This window comes from Osmerus eperlanus, chromosome 24 (genome assembly GCF_963692335.1).
Source record: "Osmerus eperlanus chromosome 24, fOsmEpe2.1, whole genome shotgun sequence".
Taxonomy (NCBI): Eukaryota; Metazoa; Chordata; class Actinopteri; order Osmeriformes; family Osmeridae; genus Osmerus; species Osmerus eperlanus.
In genome coordinates, this window is record NC_085041.1 from 225,378 (window position 1) to 240,507 (window position 15,130).

At 50.9% G+C, this 15,130-nt stretch overlaps 1 protein-coding gene across 1 annotated transcript in view; it reads right to left on the bottom strand.

The window, feature by feature from the left end:
- LOC134011213 (unconventional myosin-IXb-like) overlaps positions 1-15,130 on the bottom strand; it is a 69,677-nt gene that overhangs the window by 23,793 nt on the left and 30,754 nt on the right. Inside the window, 17 exon segments of the mRNA XM_062450732.1 lie at positions 368-490; positions 754-864; positions 1,128-1,208; positions 1,675-1,797; positions 1,935-1,974; positions 7,042-7,134; positions 7,522-7,597; positions 9,214-9,409; positions 10,064-10,205; positions 10,463-10,584; positions 12,039-12,173; positions 12,304-12,420; positions 12,622-12,711; positions 12,841-12,970; positions 13,084-13,184; positions 13,397-13,496; positions 14,001-14,063. Coding sequence (XP_062306716.1) covers positions 368-490; positions 754-864; positions 1,128-1,208; positions 1,675-1,797; positions 1,935-1,974; positions 7,042-7,134; positions 7,522-7,597; positions 9,214-9,409; positions 10,064-10,205; positions 10,463-10,584; positions 12,039-12,173; positions 12,304-12,420; positions 12,622-12,711; positions 12,841-12,970; positions 13,084-13,184; positions 13,397-13,496; positions 14,001-14,063 — 1,843 coding nt within the window.

Below are 15,130 nucleotides of genomic sequence, written 5' to 3' on the forward strand. Positions count from 1 at the left end.
CCTATATTGGCCCAGATGGGTGATCTGGTGTTTTGCTTCCCTCTGGAAAATTAGTGTAGAACATAAGTGCTTATATTCCTCCACCAAGGTGTGGTCCTCACCTTGGTCTTTCCTATCTGGTAAGTGGTGTGGTCCTCACCTTGGTCTTTCCTATCTGGTAAGTGGTGTGGTCCTCACCTTGGTCTTTCCTATCTGGTAAGTGGTGTGGTCCTCACCTTGGTCTTTCCTATCTGGTAAGTGGTGTGGTCCTCACCTTGGTCTTTCCTATCTGGTAAGTGGTGTGGTCCTCACCTTGGTCTTTCCTATCTGGTAAGTGGTGTGGTCCTCACCTTGGTCTTTCCTATCTGGTAAGTGGTGTGGTCCTCACCTTGGTCTTTCCTATCTGGTAAGTGGTGTGGTCCAGACACATCTTCTCCAGCAGGACGGAGATGTCGTCCCTGCAGGCAGAGGCAGTCCTGGGCAACAGCACCCTGAACTGCTCCATGAACTCCTACAGGAAGGAGTGCATATCAGCAGTGGTGAGGTGTCGGGTACCTGGAAGGTGTGGGTTGAGGTGTGGGGTACCTGGAAGGTGTGGTGAGGTGTACCTGAAAGGTGTGGTGAGGTGTGGGTTGAGGTTTGGGGTACCTGGAAGGTGTGGCGAGGTGTGTGGTGAGGTGTGGGGTACCTGGAAGGTGTGGGGTACCTGGAAGGTGTGGTGAGGTGTGTGGTGAGGTGTGGGGTACCTGGAAGGTGTGGTGAGGTGTGGGGTACCTGGAAGGTGTACTTGGCTCCGTAGCCAGACCTCCTGATGCGGACTGTCTCCAGCATGCCTGTGTAGCGGAGCTGCTGCACAACCAGGGCCTCATCCAGATACATCTCCTTCTGCTCACGCCCATAACACACACACACACACAGGAGGTGAGGAATATTACACATCAAGGGACATATACACAGCATACACAGTATAGTTACACAGTATACACAGCATACACAGTATAGTTACACAGTATACACAGCATACACAGTATAGTTACACAGTATACACAGCATACACAGTATAGTTACACAGTATACACAGCATAGTTACACAGTATTTACTGTCTAGTTACTAGGTTTAACTGGCAGACAGGCGGTACTGATCATACCTTCTCAGCGTTGGAGCGGATGCAGCGTATGAAGAAGGGCTCCGCCCGCCCCAGAGTCTCCAGCAGCTTGGTCAGGGAGGTCTGGACATCACAAACAAATGCACCCACCATCATAAACATGCCAGTCTCAGTCTGCTAGTTACACAGCAAGGATATTCTGTACTTTCCACTTTTAGCTGTCTGGTTGTTCTGGAGGTGGTGTTTGAGCTGTGTTTCTATAAGTAAATATTTGGGGTACAGGTGTGTTGGGGGTACAGGTGTGTTAAGGGTACAGGTGTGTGGGGTACAGGTGTGTGGGGTACAGGTGTGTTAAGGGTACAGGTGTGTTAGGGGTACAGGTGTGTTAAGGGTACAGGTGTGTGGGGTACAGGTGTGTTGGGGTACTGGTGTGTTAAGGGTACAGGTGTGTTGGGGTACAGGTGTGTTAAGGGTACAGGTGTGTTAAGGGTACAGGTGTGTGGGGTACAGGTGTGTGGGGTACAGGTGTGTTGGGGTACAGGTGTGTTGGGGTACAGGTGTGTTGGGGTACAGGTGTGAGCTTCTGTACCTGGAACTGGGCGCTGATGCTAGGGGGCTTCTTCTTCTTGTGCAGGTGCATCAGGGACTTGGTGGTGCGATCCTGCAGGGTCAGACCCACGATGAACTTCAGGGACTTGGAGTCAAGGAGGCTCTGTAGAGGAGACCACATGACTTGTGTTCACATACAGTTACATATCTACATGTGTTCTTAATGATGTGTATCAGGAATACTTAGTATTTGTTTCATCTGACTGTGAGCACTATGCTGCACATCTCCAAACAGGTTACCTTGGGGATGCTCTGCTTCTGTTTGCTGGTCTTGTTTTTCCTGTAAGACAGGAAGAGGAGGAGTCAGAGAACAGCCCAGGAAGAGGAGGAGTCAGAGAGCAGCTCAGGAAGAGGAGGAGTCAGAGAGCAGCTCAGGAAGAGGAGTCAGAGAACAGCCCAGGAAGAGGAGGAGTCAGAGAGCAGCTCAGGAAGAGGAGGAGTCAGAGACCAGCTCAGGAAGAGGAGGAGTCAGAGAGCAGCTCATGAAGAGGAGGAGTCAGAGAGCAGCTCAGGAAGAGGAGGAGTCAGAGAGCAGGGGGGTGGTCAGGGGGGAGATGGTCAGGGGGGAGAGCAGCAGATTGTTGGAAGATGTTGGGGGGGTGGAAGACGGAGAACAGAGGGGAAATCAGCCAGCCAATCAGCCAGCCCGGCTAAGACTCAGGGACCAATAGGAGCAGGGCCTCTGTTCCCTGTTCTCTTGCCATCATCACTAGAATATATATAAATATATATATATATTTTATATATAAGTATTTATACAAGTATATATGTGCAGCTTTGCTGCTTCATGTCAGAAGTAAGTAAGACTTTATTTATATAGCACATTTCATACAAGAATTGTAGCTCAAGGTGCTTTACATAAAATCAATAAAAACAATAATACAAGTGATAAAAGTAATAATTAAAATAGCAAATCTATAAAAACAATGATATAACTAATAAAAGTAGTAAAACCCTTTTGAGATAAAATTACTTAAATGCTTCGGTAAAAAGGTAGGTTTTAAGCTGTCTTTTAAAAGTGTCTAGCGTGTTTGCTTCCCTAATATTTATGGGTAATTTGTTCCAGTTTTGGGGTGTAATTGACAAAGGCCGAATCACCAATCTTCTTATGACTGCTTCTGGTGACCTCTAATAGGCCTGCATTTGATGATCGCAGTGTTCTAGCTGGTGTGTAGTTTATAAGGGAGTTAGCAATGTCGCTAGGTCCTTGTCCGTGTAGAGCTTTGTATGTGAGGAAAAGGACCTTAAAGTAAATTCTGAAGGTAACGGGGAGCCAGTGTAAAGTAGCTAGGACAGGACTAATGTGTTCTCTCCTTTTAGTTTTGGTTAATAATCTAGCTGCAGAATTTTTAATGAGCTGTAGTCTTTCAGTGGTTTTCTTGGGAAGACCAGTGAAAAGTGCATTACTGTAGTCCAGCCGGCTGGATATAAAAGCATGAATTAACTTCTCTGCATCATTTTGGTTTATGAATGGTCGTACCTTTGCTATATTCCTCAGGTGAAAGAAGGCTGTTTTGGTCACTTTATTAAAGTGAGAGTTGAAATTCAAATCTGAGTCCAGGATTACACCGAGACTCGTCACCTCTGGTTTACGACAGGGGGTTAAGCCTCCTAGATTCTTAGTAAGCATCTCTCTTTTGGATTTGGGGCCACATAGTAGGACTTCGGTTTTGTCTTCATTTAATTTAAGAAAGTTATCATTCATCCATTTGTTTATTGCCAACAGGCAGTTGGTAATGGAATTGATGGCCGTTGCATCGTTGGATTCAGTGGATATATATAGTTGTGTGTCATCTGCATAGCTATGGAAATCTATGTTATGTTCTCTGATTATTTCGCCGAGTTGTAACATATAAAGAGAAAAAAGTAATGGACCTAAGCAGCTTCCTTGAGCAATCCCGTAGCAGTTCTCATGTTTCTTGAACCTATGGTCTCCTAAACTAACATAAAACTTCCTTCCTGTGATATATGATTTAATCCAGTTCAATACACTATCCGTGAACCCAATAAGCTTTTCCAGTCTATTGACTAGGATGTCGTGATCAATGGTATCAAATGCTGCACTGAGATCTAACAGGATAAGGATAGAGACTTTATTTGCATCAGAGTTTAGTCTGAGGTCGCTAATTATTTTGGTGAGAGCAGTTTCAGTACTGTGATATTTCCTGAAACCTGACTGCGAGACTTCCAGGATTTTATTTTCTTCAAGAAAATAATTTAATTGGACTAAAACTATCTTTTCCAGTACTTTACTAATAAATGGAAGGTTTGATATTGGTCTGTAATTTGCAAGTAGACTGTTATCCAATTTGGGTTTCTTTAATAGGGGCTTTACAACAGCTGTTTTGAAGGCATCTGGGAAGACGCCAGTTCTAAGGGATGTGTTTATTATCTCTAGCACCGGACCTGAGACACTATCAAACACTCGCTTAAAGAATGTTGTGGGTATAGGATCAATAAGACGACCAAGTTAACCAGAACGTAAAGACAGCTACAGATCCACTAACCCACAGCTGGGCAGCAGGAGGAGGAACAGGGGGTGTTAGGGGAGACCAGGGGGTGTGAGGGGAGACCAGGGGGTGTGAGGGGAGACCAGGGGGTGTGAGGGGAGACCAGGGAGTGTGAGGGGAGACCAGGGGTGTGAGGGGAGACCAGGGGTGTGAGGGGAGACCAGGGGGTGTGAGGGGAGACCGGGGGGTGTGAGGGGAGACCAGAGGGTGTGAGGGGAGACCAGGGGTGTGAGGGGAGACCAGGGGTGTGAGGGGAGACCAGGGGGTGTGAGGGGAGACCGGGGGTGTGAGGGGAGACCGGGGGTGTGAGGGGAGACCGGGGGGTGTGAGGGGAGACCGGGGGTGTGAGGGGAGACCAGGGAGTGTGAGGGGAGACCAGGGGTGTGAGGGGAGACCGGGGGGTGTGAGGGGAGACCGGGGGTGTGAGGGGAGACCAGGGGGTGTGAGGGGAGACCAGGGGTGTGAGGGGAGACCAGGGGTGTGAGGGGAGACCAGGGAGTGTGAGGGGAGACCAGGTGTGTGAGGGGAGACCAGGTGTGTGAGGGGAGACCAGGGAGTGTGAGGGGAGACCAGGGGTGTGAGGGGAGACCAGGGAGTGTGAGGGGAGACCAGGGGGTGTGAGGGGAGACCAGGGGGTGTGAGGGGAGACCAGGGGTGTGAGGGGAGACCAGGGGTGTGAGGGGAGACCAGGGGGTGTGAGGGGAGACCAGGGGTGTGAGGGGAGACCAGGGAGTGTGAGGGGAGACCAGGGGTGTGAGGGGAGACCAGGGGTGTGAGGGGAGACCAGGGGGTGTGAGGGGAGACCAGGGGTGTGAGGGGAGACCAGGGGGTGTGAGGGGAGACCAGGGGTGTGAGGGGAGACCAGGTGTGTGAGGGGAGACCAGGGAGTGTGAGGGGAGACCAGGGGTGTGAGGGGAGACCAGGGGGTGTGAGGGGAGACCAGGGGTGTGAGGGGAGACCAGGGAGTGTGAGGGGAGACCAGGGGTGTGAGGGGAGACCAGGGGGTGTGAGGGGAGACCAGGGGTGTGAGGGGAGAACAGGGGTGTGAGGGGAGACCAGGGGGTGTGAGGGGAGACCAGGGGTGTGAGGGGAGACCAGGGAGTGTGAGGGGAGACCAGGGGTGTGAGGGGAGACCAGGGGGTGTGAGGGGAGACCAGGGGGTGTGAGGGGAGACCAGGGGGTGTGAGGCTGTGATCTATAGGGCGGGCATCAGCAGACTCACTGGAGCAGCTGTGGAGAGACCATGCCAGACAGGGAGGAGGGGGAGACAGGGGAGGAGAAGGGGGGATGGGATGAAGAGGGTGGAGGGGAGGGTTTTAGGAAGTGGGACAGGGTGGAGAGGGAGTGGGAGGGCAAGGAGGGGTGAGAACATCACTGTTAGGACCCCAATGAAGAGACCAGCTTTCCAGCAGTGTTACCCAGGAACAGAGTTGAGCCAACAGGGGTTAAAGGTCACCATTGTGACGTTTCGTATCAGGACCAGGAGGTCCATCCCAACGGCCGGGACACGTTCTAGAACGTTCCTGAATCAGGGTCGCGCGGAGGCCTGATTACTCAACTCTGCAAATCTACGCCCGCCAGATACAAATGAGAACAAACTATTTATGCTCCGTTCATTTTGATGTTTACATTCACTGAAATCACTCAGTTACAGAAGACCACCCAACCATGCTGGGCTCACACAGAGAGGGGGGGAGAGAGGGGGGTGAGAGAGGGGGGCGAGAGAGGGGGATAAACACACACACACACACACACACACAGAGAGAGCCCTAGGAGACAGTGTTGATGGTTCCACTCCCTAACCCAGTGAGTCAGAGTGACTGAGTGTGCAGGGCTGAATCACAGCGTGGAGGGTGACTGTCCACACCATGCAGCGGTGACAATGCTGTGACTGTCCACACCATGGTGACAATGCTGTGACTGTCCACACCATGCAGCGGTGACAATGCTGTGACTGTCCACACCATGCAGCGGTGACAATGCTGTGACTGTCCACACCATGCAGCGGTGACAATGCTGTGACTGTCCACACCATGGTGACAATGCTGTGACTGTCCACACCATGCAGCGGTGACAATGCTGTGACTGTCCACACCATGCAGTGGTGACAATGCTGTCACCCTCCACACCATGGTGACAATGCTGTCACCCTCTGGTGACAATGCTGTCACCAGAGGGTGCTGTGTGGAGTGGTGTAATATTAGTGGCTGATTCTGGCAGGGTTAGGATGGCTGTTGTGGGTCTGCTGCCCTGAGAGCGGGCCCATGCAGGTGAGGCCTGTGCTACTACTTACCCCAGCGCTCACTAACACAGAGCAGGGCAGGGAGGGAGAGGGGGGCACAGGACATTGCTAGGTAAAGGTACCAGTGTGAGTCTCCATACAGTGTTTACAGATCTGAAGCAGGCAGATGCATTTGAGAAACATGGTTTCAGCTCCCCTGAGCCCGTTGGAAGCCTGTAATCTGAGCTGTAAATGAGCTGTGCTCATATCTGTCCACTTCCTGTCAGATCTGCAAACACTCAGACACAACACTTTGTTACAACAATAAACCTGGACACCCTGGAGGTTACTACAGGAGGGACAGAGGGAGGGAAAGCAGGAACAATAGTGTTCCGTCAAAACTAAAGAGTTGTTCTGTCTCAAACTCCTCTTGTTTCCTGTCTATATGTTGTGGTAGTGAGGACTCCTGAATAAAGAGCATCCTCAGAGAGAATGAATACAGCAGTGCCCCCTGCATCCTTCCCTGCCCCCCTGCCCTCCTGCCCTCCTCCAGGCCACTGCATCCTTCCCTGCCCCCCTGCCCTCCTGCCCTCCTGCCCTCCTCCAGGCCACTTACTTCTTCCTCTCATAGCTAGCAAAGATGTCTTCAAAGGCCTCTAGAGGGCTCTCGTCAGAGGGGTCAAAGTAAAAATCGAGCAGAGAGGCTCGCCTGTGGAGGGGAGAGCAACAAGCACGGTCACACGGGAGTGTGTCTGAGAGAGAAAGGGAGGAGGAAAGAAAGAAAGAAAGTTAAACTGTAAAAGAATGAGGGACAGAGAGAGTAGCAGAGAGGGGGAGAGAGAGGGAGGAAGAGAAGGAGGCAGGGAGAGAGAGAGGGAGAGGGGGGGCCTCCCCCTCCTGATCCTCCATCTCTGTCGTGGAGCGATGGGGATCCATGTGTTCTTTCTAACTAGATCTAGGAAAGTTTTTGACACCCATGATAAAGACTGGATTGTACACTTTCAGAAGAAGACAAACAGCTGTGTGCTCATGTTTTCCTCGCTTTACATTGAGGTTTCAAGGTGTTGAGTTGGAGTGTGTATGTTGTGTCACTTACTTGTAAATCCGCTCCACAGGAGGGTTGGATCTCTGCAGCTCCCCAAGAGGGGTCCTGGAAGTGGGGCGCACAACACCTGCACACACACACACACAGGTTAACACACACACACACACAGGTTAACACACACACAGGTTAACACACACACACACACAGGTTAAAAACAGTGATGTGACAGTGCAGTCCTGTCATGCCTGGATCAGGTCTCCTGGCCTGGGCCCCGTTCGCGTAAGGGTTGAAGCTAAGTTAATCAATTGTCCCTTTAGCCCGTTAACATTAGCAAGATGAGTGAGAACAGCAAATATCGGTTTGTCAACGGCTAATCCGCATCCAAATCATGTGGTTAATTTCAATCAGGCTAAACTTATCAGGGAAATTGCACGTGCACGTCCTACTTCAAAAGGCAGGAAGGGTCGATAACCAAAACCGTGATTTTCTAACGGTATGATGGAGGAAAAGACGAAAGAGAGAGCGGTGATAGGCTATTCTCGCCATCCGAGCAAACTATTATGAGTCTCTACGAAGACAATAAGCATATTATCATGGCTAAGTCAAACCGCTGCCAGAGCAAGACAAGCAGCTTTGCAAAAAATTGCCGATAAGCTAAATGCGAAAGTTTTGGGGAAATGTATAGGCTCATCTTAAGTGCCTCATTACCCCAATCAATCAGATCACATTTCTTTAAATGTGCCTGCTGGCAGTAGGCTTAATGTAAATTAATAATCAAATGAGAATGAGGTCTCTTGCTAGAGAAAATAATGATCTCAACTCTTTCAGAATAAGTAGGCTAGATAAAAACAAGGCCAAAGAGTATCTAATTGATACGAATTCATAGACGGCCCGAAAAGGTCTTGCAAATAAATTAGTCCTTGTCGGCTGAATCGATATCGCTCAAACAAGAACTCATCCGTGTGAAATAAAGGATCTTGGCAATCGCGAAGAACTCTATTGGTATGGAAAGCTAATCGAACTAAAATATAGCTCCTTGATCAACTGGGTCTCTCAAAAAGGGAGCTGCCATATTATTTTCCGGGGGTGTGGCAAGCTTATCCAGCTACACTTACGTTAGCCTACTCTGGAGCAGGTTAGTGCTAATTGATATGTTACTATTGTGATTTATCGAAAGTTGCTTCCACGAACCAAAAAGAGGGGCATTTTTTATCTTAGCCTGAAAATTAGCTCGCTAAACCGCTTAGCAAGCTACGACGAATACCCCCCTGATCTGTGAGATCCACTCAAACAGCCTCCTGGTCAGCTGGTCACACAAGGCTCCCAACAACTAGGGCTGTAGTGTGCTGGGGAGTGGTGTGTGTGGTTCTGGTGTGGTTCTGGTGTGGTTCTTGTGCGTGTGGTTCTGGTGTGGTTCTGGTGTGGTTCTTGTGCGTGTGGTTCTGGTGTGTGTAGTTCTGGTGTGTGGTTCTGGTGTGTGTGGTTCTGGTGTGTGTGGTTCTGGTGTGTGTGGTTCTGGTGTGTGTGGTTCTTGTGTGGTTTTTGTGTGTGGTTCTTGTGTGTGGTTCTGGTGTGTGTGGTTCTTGTGCGTGTGGTTCTGGTGTGTGGTTCTGGTGCGTGTAGTTCTGGTGTGGTTCTGGCGTGTGTGGTTCTGGCGTGTGTGATTCTGGCGTGTGTGGTTCTGGTGTGTGTGGTTCTTGTGTGTGGTTCTGGCATGTGTGGTTCTGGTAGGCTGTGTCTGACCTGCAGTCCTGGCGGCACGGCGGCTCCCTGCCTGGTTGAAGCCGGCCAGACCGCGGACGGCCGCCCGCAGCACGGCCCAGCGGAACATGGCCACCGGGTCCATGCCGATCAGCTGCCGCACAAACGCCCGGTCACTGCTCCTCAGGAGCGCCACGATGTCCGGACGCATGTGGTCCGTGTTCTTCTCACGGAAGTCCTGTTGGGAAACAGGAGCATCGCTTAGCAGATCCAGGTGAAGGAGATGGATAACATACAGGTTTACTGTAACAGCAGCTGTGGTCATGTTAGGAGACCAGTGTGTGGTCATGTTAGTAGACCAGTGTGTGGTCATGTTAGTAGACCAGTGTGTGGTCATGTTAGGAGACCAGTGTGTGGTCATGTTAGTAGACCAGTGTGTGGTCATGTTAGTAGACCAGTGTGTGGTCATGTTAGGAGACCAGTGTGTGGTCATGTTAGTAGACCAGTGTGTGGTCATGTTAGTAGACCAGTGTGTGGTCATGTTAGGAGACCAGTGTGTGGTCATGTTAGTAGACCAGTGTGTGGTCATGTTAGTAGACCAGTGTGTGGTCATGTTAGTAGACCAGTGTGTGGTCATGTTAGTAGACCAGTGTGTGGTCATGTTAGTAGACCAGTGTGTGGTCATGTTAGGAGACCAGTGTGTGGTCATGTTAGTAGACCAGTGTGTGGTCATGTTAGTAGACCAGTGTGTGGTCATGTTAGGAGACCAGTGTGTGGTCATGTTAGTAGACCAGTGTGTGGTCATGTTAGTAGACCAGTGTGTGGTCATGTTAGTAGACCAGTGTGTGGTCATGTTAGTAGACCAGTGTGTGGTCATGTTAGAGGCTCCTACCGTGATCTGGTACTTGACCCTCCCGGCAAAGTGCTGGATAACGAAGGCTGGCTCCATGACCGGCGTGGGCACAAAGTACCTGTTGCCCTGGTGCTGCTGCTTGAACTTGGCCAACAGGGTCTTATCAGTGGCATGGGGGAAACTGGAGGGAGGGAGTAGGGAGACAAGGAAGAGGAGAAGAGAAGGAGGAGGAGAAGAGAGGGAGGAGGAGGAGAAGAGATGGAGAAAGAGGAGAAGACAGAGAGGAGGAGGGAGGCAGGAAGGAGAGAGTAGAAAAGCAGAGGGGATGAGATGGAAGGCAAGTCACTCCTGTTGATACCAGGACCTAGCCATCCAGGCAACCAAAATGTGAGGACTGTTCCTGTGAGGGGGGGGTTTGGGGGTGGCGAGGGGTCCTACTTGCTCTCCTCATCCAGCAGGTACAGCAGGCCTGTGGGCTTCCTGCTGATCAGGTGGATGCATCCCACGTTGTCTGTGTAATCGATGTTGTGCCAGGTGATGCCCTCGCCCTGGTACTCCTCCTGGTGATGGGGGGGGGGGGGGGAAAGAAGACTTATAGCTGGATAATACGGCAACAGAAGAGCCAGAGACAGAGACAGAGAGAGAGACAGAGAGCCAGACAGAGAGAGAAAGAGAGAGACAGACAGAGAGAGACAGAGAGAGAGACAGAGAGAGAGACAGAGAGACAGACAGAGAGCCAGACTGAGAGCCAGACAGAGAGACAGACAGAGAGAGAGACAGAGAGAGAGAGAGAGAGACAGAGAGAGAGAGACAGAGAGCCAGACAGAGAGAGAGACAGAGAGCCAGACAGAGAGAGAGAGAGAGAGACAGAGAGAGAGCCAGAGAGAGAGACAGACAGAGAGCCAGACAGAGAGCCAGACAGAGAGCCAGACAGAGAGCCAGACAGAGAGCCAGACAGAGAGAGAGACAGAGAGACAGACAGAGAGCCAGACAGAGAGAGAGACAGAGAGAGAGACAGAGAGCGACAGAGAGAGACAGAGCGAGAGAGAGACACTAGGGATGCAGCTATTAACTGATGTTACAATTAACGCCTGTACAAAATCAGGACATTTTCTGCTAGCTTGAGCTGATAGTATGAGATTTATCATCACTTATACCATGGTCTGGGTGAATACTCAATTCTGATTGGCTGCAGGGGTGTCCGTTATCAGGTGATTGATCACAACATCCTAATCAATACCCCTCAACCTGGGTTGAGGGGTATAACCCTAACCCCTCAACCTCAATCACCCCCTCAACCTGCACGTACCCCCCCACCAGACGCATGATGTACCCCCCCCCTCCCCCCCCCCACCAGACGCATGATGTACCCCCTCAAAACTGCACGTAACACGTTGTGATGTTGAAGTTGTGACTTCTGAACACCATCTCGTATGAAAGTGAAACTACTATGGAATGTATTGGATGCACAACCTTGTTCGTTTCACATGCAAATAAATCTACAAAACGCAGTCTTTGGATCCATGATCGTTACATTTACGCATGTAGCAGACACTTTTATCCAAAGCGACTTCCACGAGGCAGCAAGAGCGTCTGGCACCTTAGTTTCCCCTACTCAGCCTCTCAGCGGTGAAGTTTAGTGGTTTCAAATAGTCGCCTACACCTGTTCACGCTAACATGTAATTACAACAATGAGTGACTTAAATATTTCTTTTAACCTATTTGGAAAATGTTACTTTTCTGAATGTAATGTGTCAGTGTCACGTAACCGCTCATCTCACATCCCATTTGCTATTCACCTCGCTCCCTCCACCTTTTCAAAAAAATGTTTAACCTTTCGTAACTTGGTAGAAAATAGTTTTCAAACCTTTAGAAACAATCGAAACCATGATTATTCCTCAGACTAAAATCATACCATCAAAATCTATAAACGTCGCATCCCTAGCAGAGACAGAGAGAAAATGGACAGACAGGCAGGCAGAGAGACAGACAGGCAGAGAGACAGACAGCTCACCTGCTCCAGTTTAAATATGTGCTGGTTGAAGTAGTACTGAAGCTGCTCATTAGCGTAGTTGATGCAGAATTGCTCAAAGCTGTTGGTGGCAAAGTCCTCAAAGCCAAATATATCCAACACACCGATGGACAGACACTGGAACAGAAAGAAGCATAAATCATGTTCACGGGTCAGCATGCATGTGTGTGCTCACACATGTGTGAGTGCGTGTGTGTGTCTATGTTCATGAGTGTGTGTGAGTGAGCTTGTGTGTGCAGGGTCTCACAGGGACAGACTCCTCCATATCCTTCTTGTTGAGTAGAGCGTGATTGATGCGCAGGACGATCCAGTCAAACAGAGCACTGTACAGAGACTTGGCCATGCTGTCTCTGGCTGTGATGGCCTGACAGACAGGAGGAGAGACGGGTTAGGGTTAGAGACAGAGAAGGGTTAGGGTTAGAGACAGCGAAGGAAAGGAAGAGAGGTAGGTGGAGAAGCAGTGAGAGACAGAAGGCCTGTATGGTGGCAGGGATGGGTGAGGCCTGTATGGTGGCAGGGATGGGTGAGGCCTGTATGGTGGCAGGGATGGGTGAGGGGTGTATACCTCACTGTGGCTGTAAGGCAGAATCAGCTTGTCATTAACTGTAACCGTCTTCCTCTTAGTCAACGCCTCCACCAACAGCTCCTCTTTCACCTGGTGGACACACACACCGGTTGGTCTCACAATTCTTAATAGCTGCCAACATGACAGTGCTGCCCTTACACATAACTCAGCATCCACTAGAAGCTAGGTGAACCCTCCCTGTGAGCAGGCCTGACCCACCTGGAGCAGGTCTGACAGGGTGGCCAGCACTTCTGGAGGGCCCACATCCAGCCCCTCCTCCCTCCCGGTCGCCTTCTTCCTGTATGTCACGTTACCCAGGTACAAGATGGCAGACAGCACAGAGAAGATCCTGCGGGGGGGGAGACAGTGAAACTTACACACATACACACACCCCAGGAAACCAGGGTCCCAGTCTTTGTAGAGTGAGTTTGTCAAAACAGGAAAGCCCTCACAGACACTCACTGTTTCTTGGTGGCGGCCAGGAAGCCAACCATCTCCATGGCCTGCTGAAGACGCTCGAAGTCATGACGCAAGTCCTCTTCATCTTCAATCCTGAAGTTCTCCTGGAGGGGGGAGAGAGTAAGAAGGTGATGGGGACTGGATCTACATGAGCTGGAGGATCAATGTCAGTGCGGGGGGGTTTCCGGGAGAGCAGAGTACAGAGGGTGTGTCTGGGAGAGCAGGGTAGGGAGGGTGTGTCTGGGAGAGCAGGGTAGGGAGGGTGTGTCTGGGAGAGCAGGGTAGGGAGGGTGTGTCTGGGCGTGTTTCACAGTACCTGTCGGAGGTACAGGTACTCCTCAGGCTGCAGCAGTTTGAACTCTCTGCGCTCCTCCTCTGAAGCACCCAGCAGGAGGTAGTAGAACACATGGTAGTTCCTACAGACACACGATAAACACATGGTACTTCATGTTACACACACACACACACATAATAAACACATGGTACTTCATGTTACACACACACACACATAATAAACACATGGTACTTCCTGTTACACACACACACACACACGATAAACACATGGTACTTCATGTTACACACACACACACACGATAAACACATGGTACTTCCTGTTACACACACACACGATAAACACATGGTACTTCCTGTTACACACACACACACATGGTACTTCCTGTTACACACACACACACGATAAACACATGGTACTTCCTACAGACAGACAGACATGTTAGGCACTTAACATGATGCATACATGGTAGGTATTATATGTAGGTAATACAGGATAGGGGAGCGTCTCACCCTGGGGAGCGTCTCACCCTGGGGAGCGTCTCAGTGTGGAGGCAGGGTTAAGGGTCACACTAACCCTAACCCTAAGGGTCACACTAACCCTAACAAAACCTCTTGTTCATCCTTACCTCTCGTTCTTCTCTCGGGAGACCAGACGAGACTTCTCCAGGAGATACTTCTCCACCACAGCACTGGGGGGGGGGGGGGTCGAAAGAGGATGAAAAAGAGAGAAAGGTTGAGAGAGAAACAGAAAAGAAGAGAGGATGAGAGAAGAGAGGGTGTTGGGGGAAGAGGAGAAAAGGAAAGAGACAATAATCAATTGATACTGAAGGTCATCTGATTCTTTCACTGAGCTGTGTAGTGCATGTGTGTGTGTGTGGGGGGTCATGTGTGAGTGTGTGGGGTCATGTGTGTGGGGGGTTCATGTGTGTGGGGTCATGTGGGAGTGGTCTGCAGCGTGGGAGTGGTCTGCAGAGTGGGAGTGGTCTGCAGCGTGGGAGTGGTCTGCAGCGTGGGAGTGGTCTGCAGAGTGGGAGTGGTCTGCAGCGTGAGAGTGGTCTGCAGCGTGGGAGTGGTCTGCAGAGTGGGAGTGGTCTGCAGCGTGAGAGTGGTCTGCAGCGTGAGAGTGGTCTGCAGCGTGAGAGTGGTCTGCAGCGTGGGAGTGGTCTGCAGCGTGGGAGTGGTCTGCAGAGTGGGAGTGGTCTGCAGCATGGGAGTGGTCTGCAGCGTGACAGTGGTCTGCAGCGTGGGAGTGGTCTGCAGAGTGGGAGTGGTCTGCAGCGTGACAGTGGTCTGCAGAGTGGGAGTGGTCTGCAGCGTGAGAGTGGTCTGCAGCGTGAGAGTGGTCTGCAGCGTGAGAGTGGTCTGCAGCGTGGGAGTGGTCTGCAGCGTGGGAGTGGTCTGCAGTGTGGGAGTGGTCTGCAGAGTGGGAGTGGTCTGCAGTGTGGGAGTGGTCTGCAGTGTGAGAGTGGTCTGCAGTGTGGGAGTGGTCTGCAGAGTGGGAGTGGTCTGCAGTGTGGGAGTGGTCTGCAGTGTGGGAGTGGTCTGCAGTGTGGGAGTGGTCTGCAGTGTGGGAGTGGTCTGCAGAGTGGGAGTGGTCTGCAGTGTGGGAGTGGTCTGCAGAGTGGGAGTGGTCTGCAGTGTGGGAGTGGTCTGCAGTGTGGGAGTGGTCTGCAGTGTGGGAGTGGTCTGCAGTGTGGGAGTGGTCTGCAGTGTGGGAGTGGTCTGCAGTGTGGGAGTGGTCTGCAGTGTGAGAGTG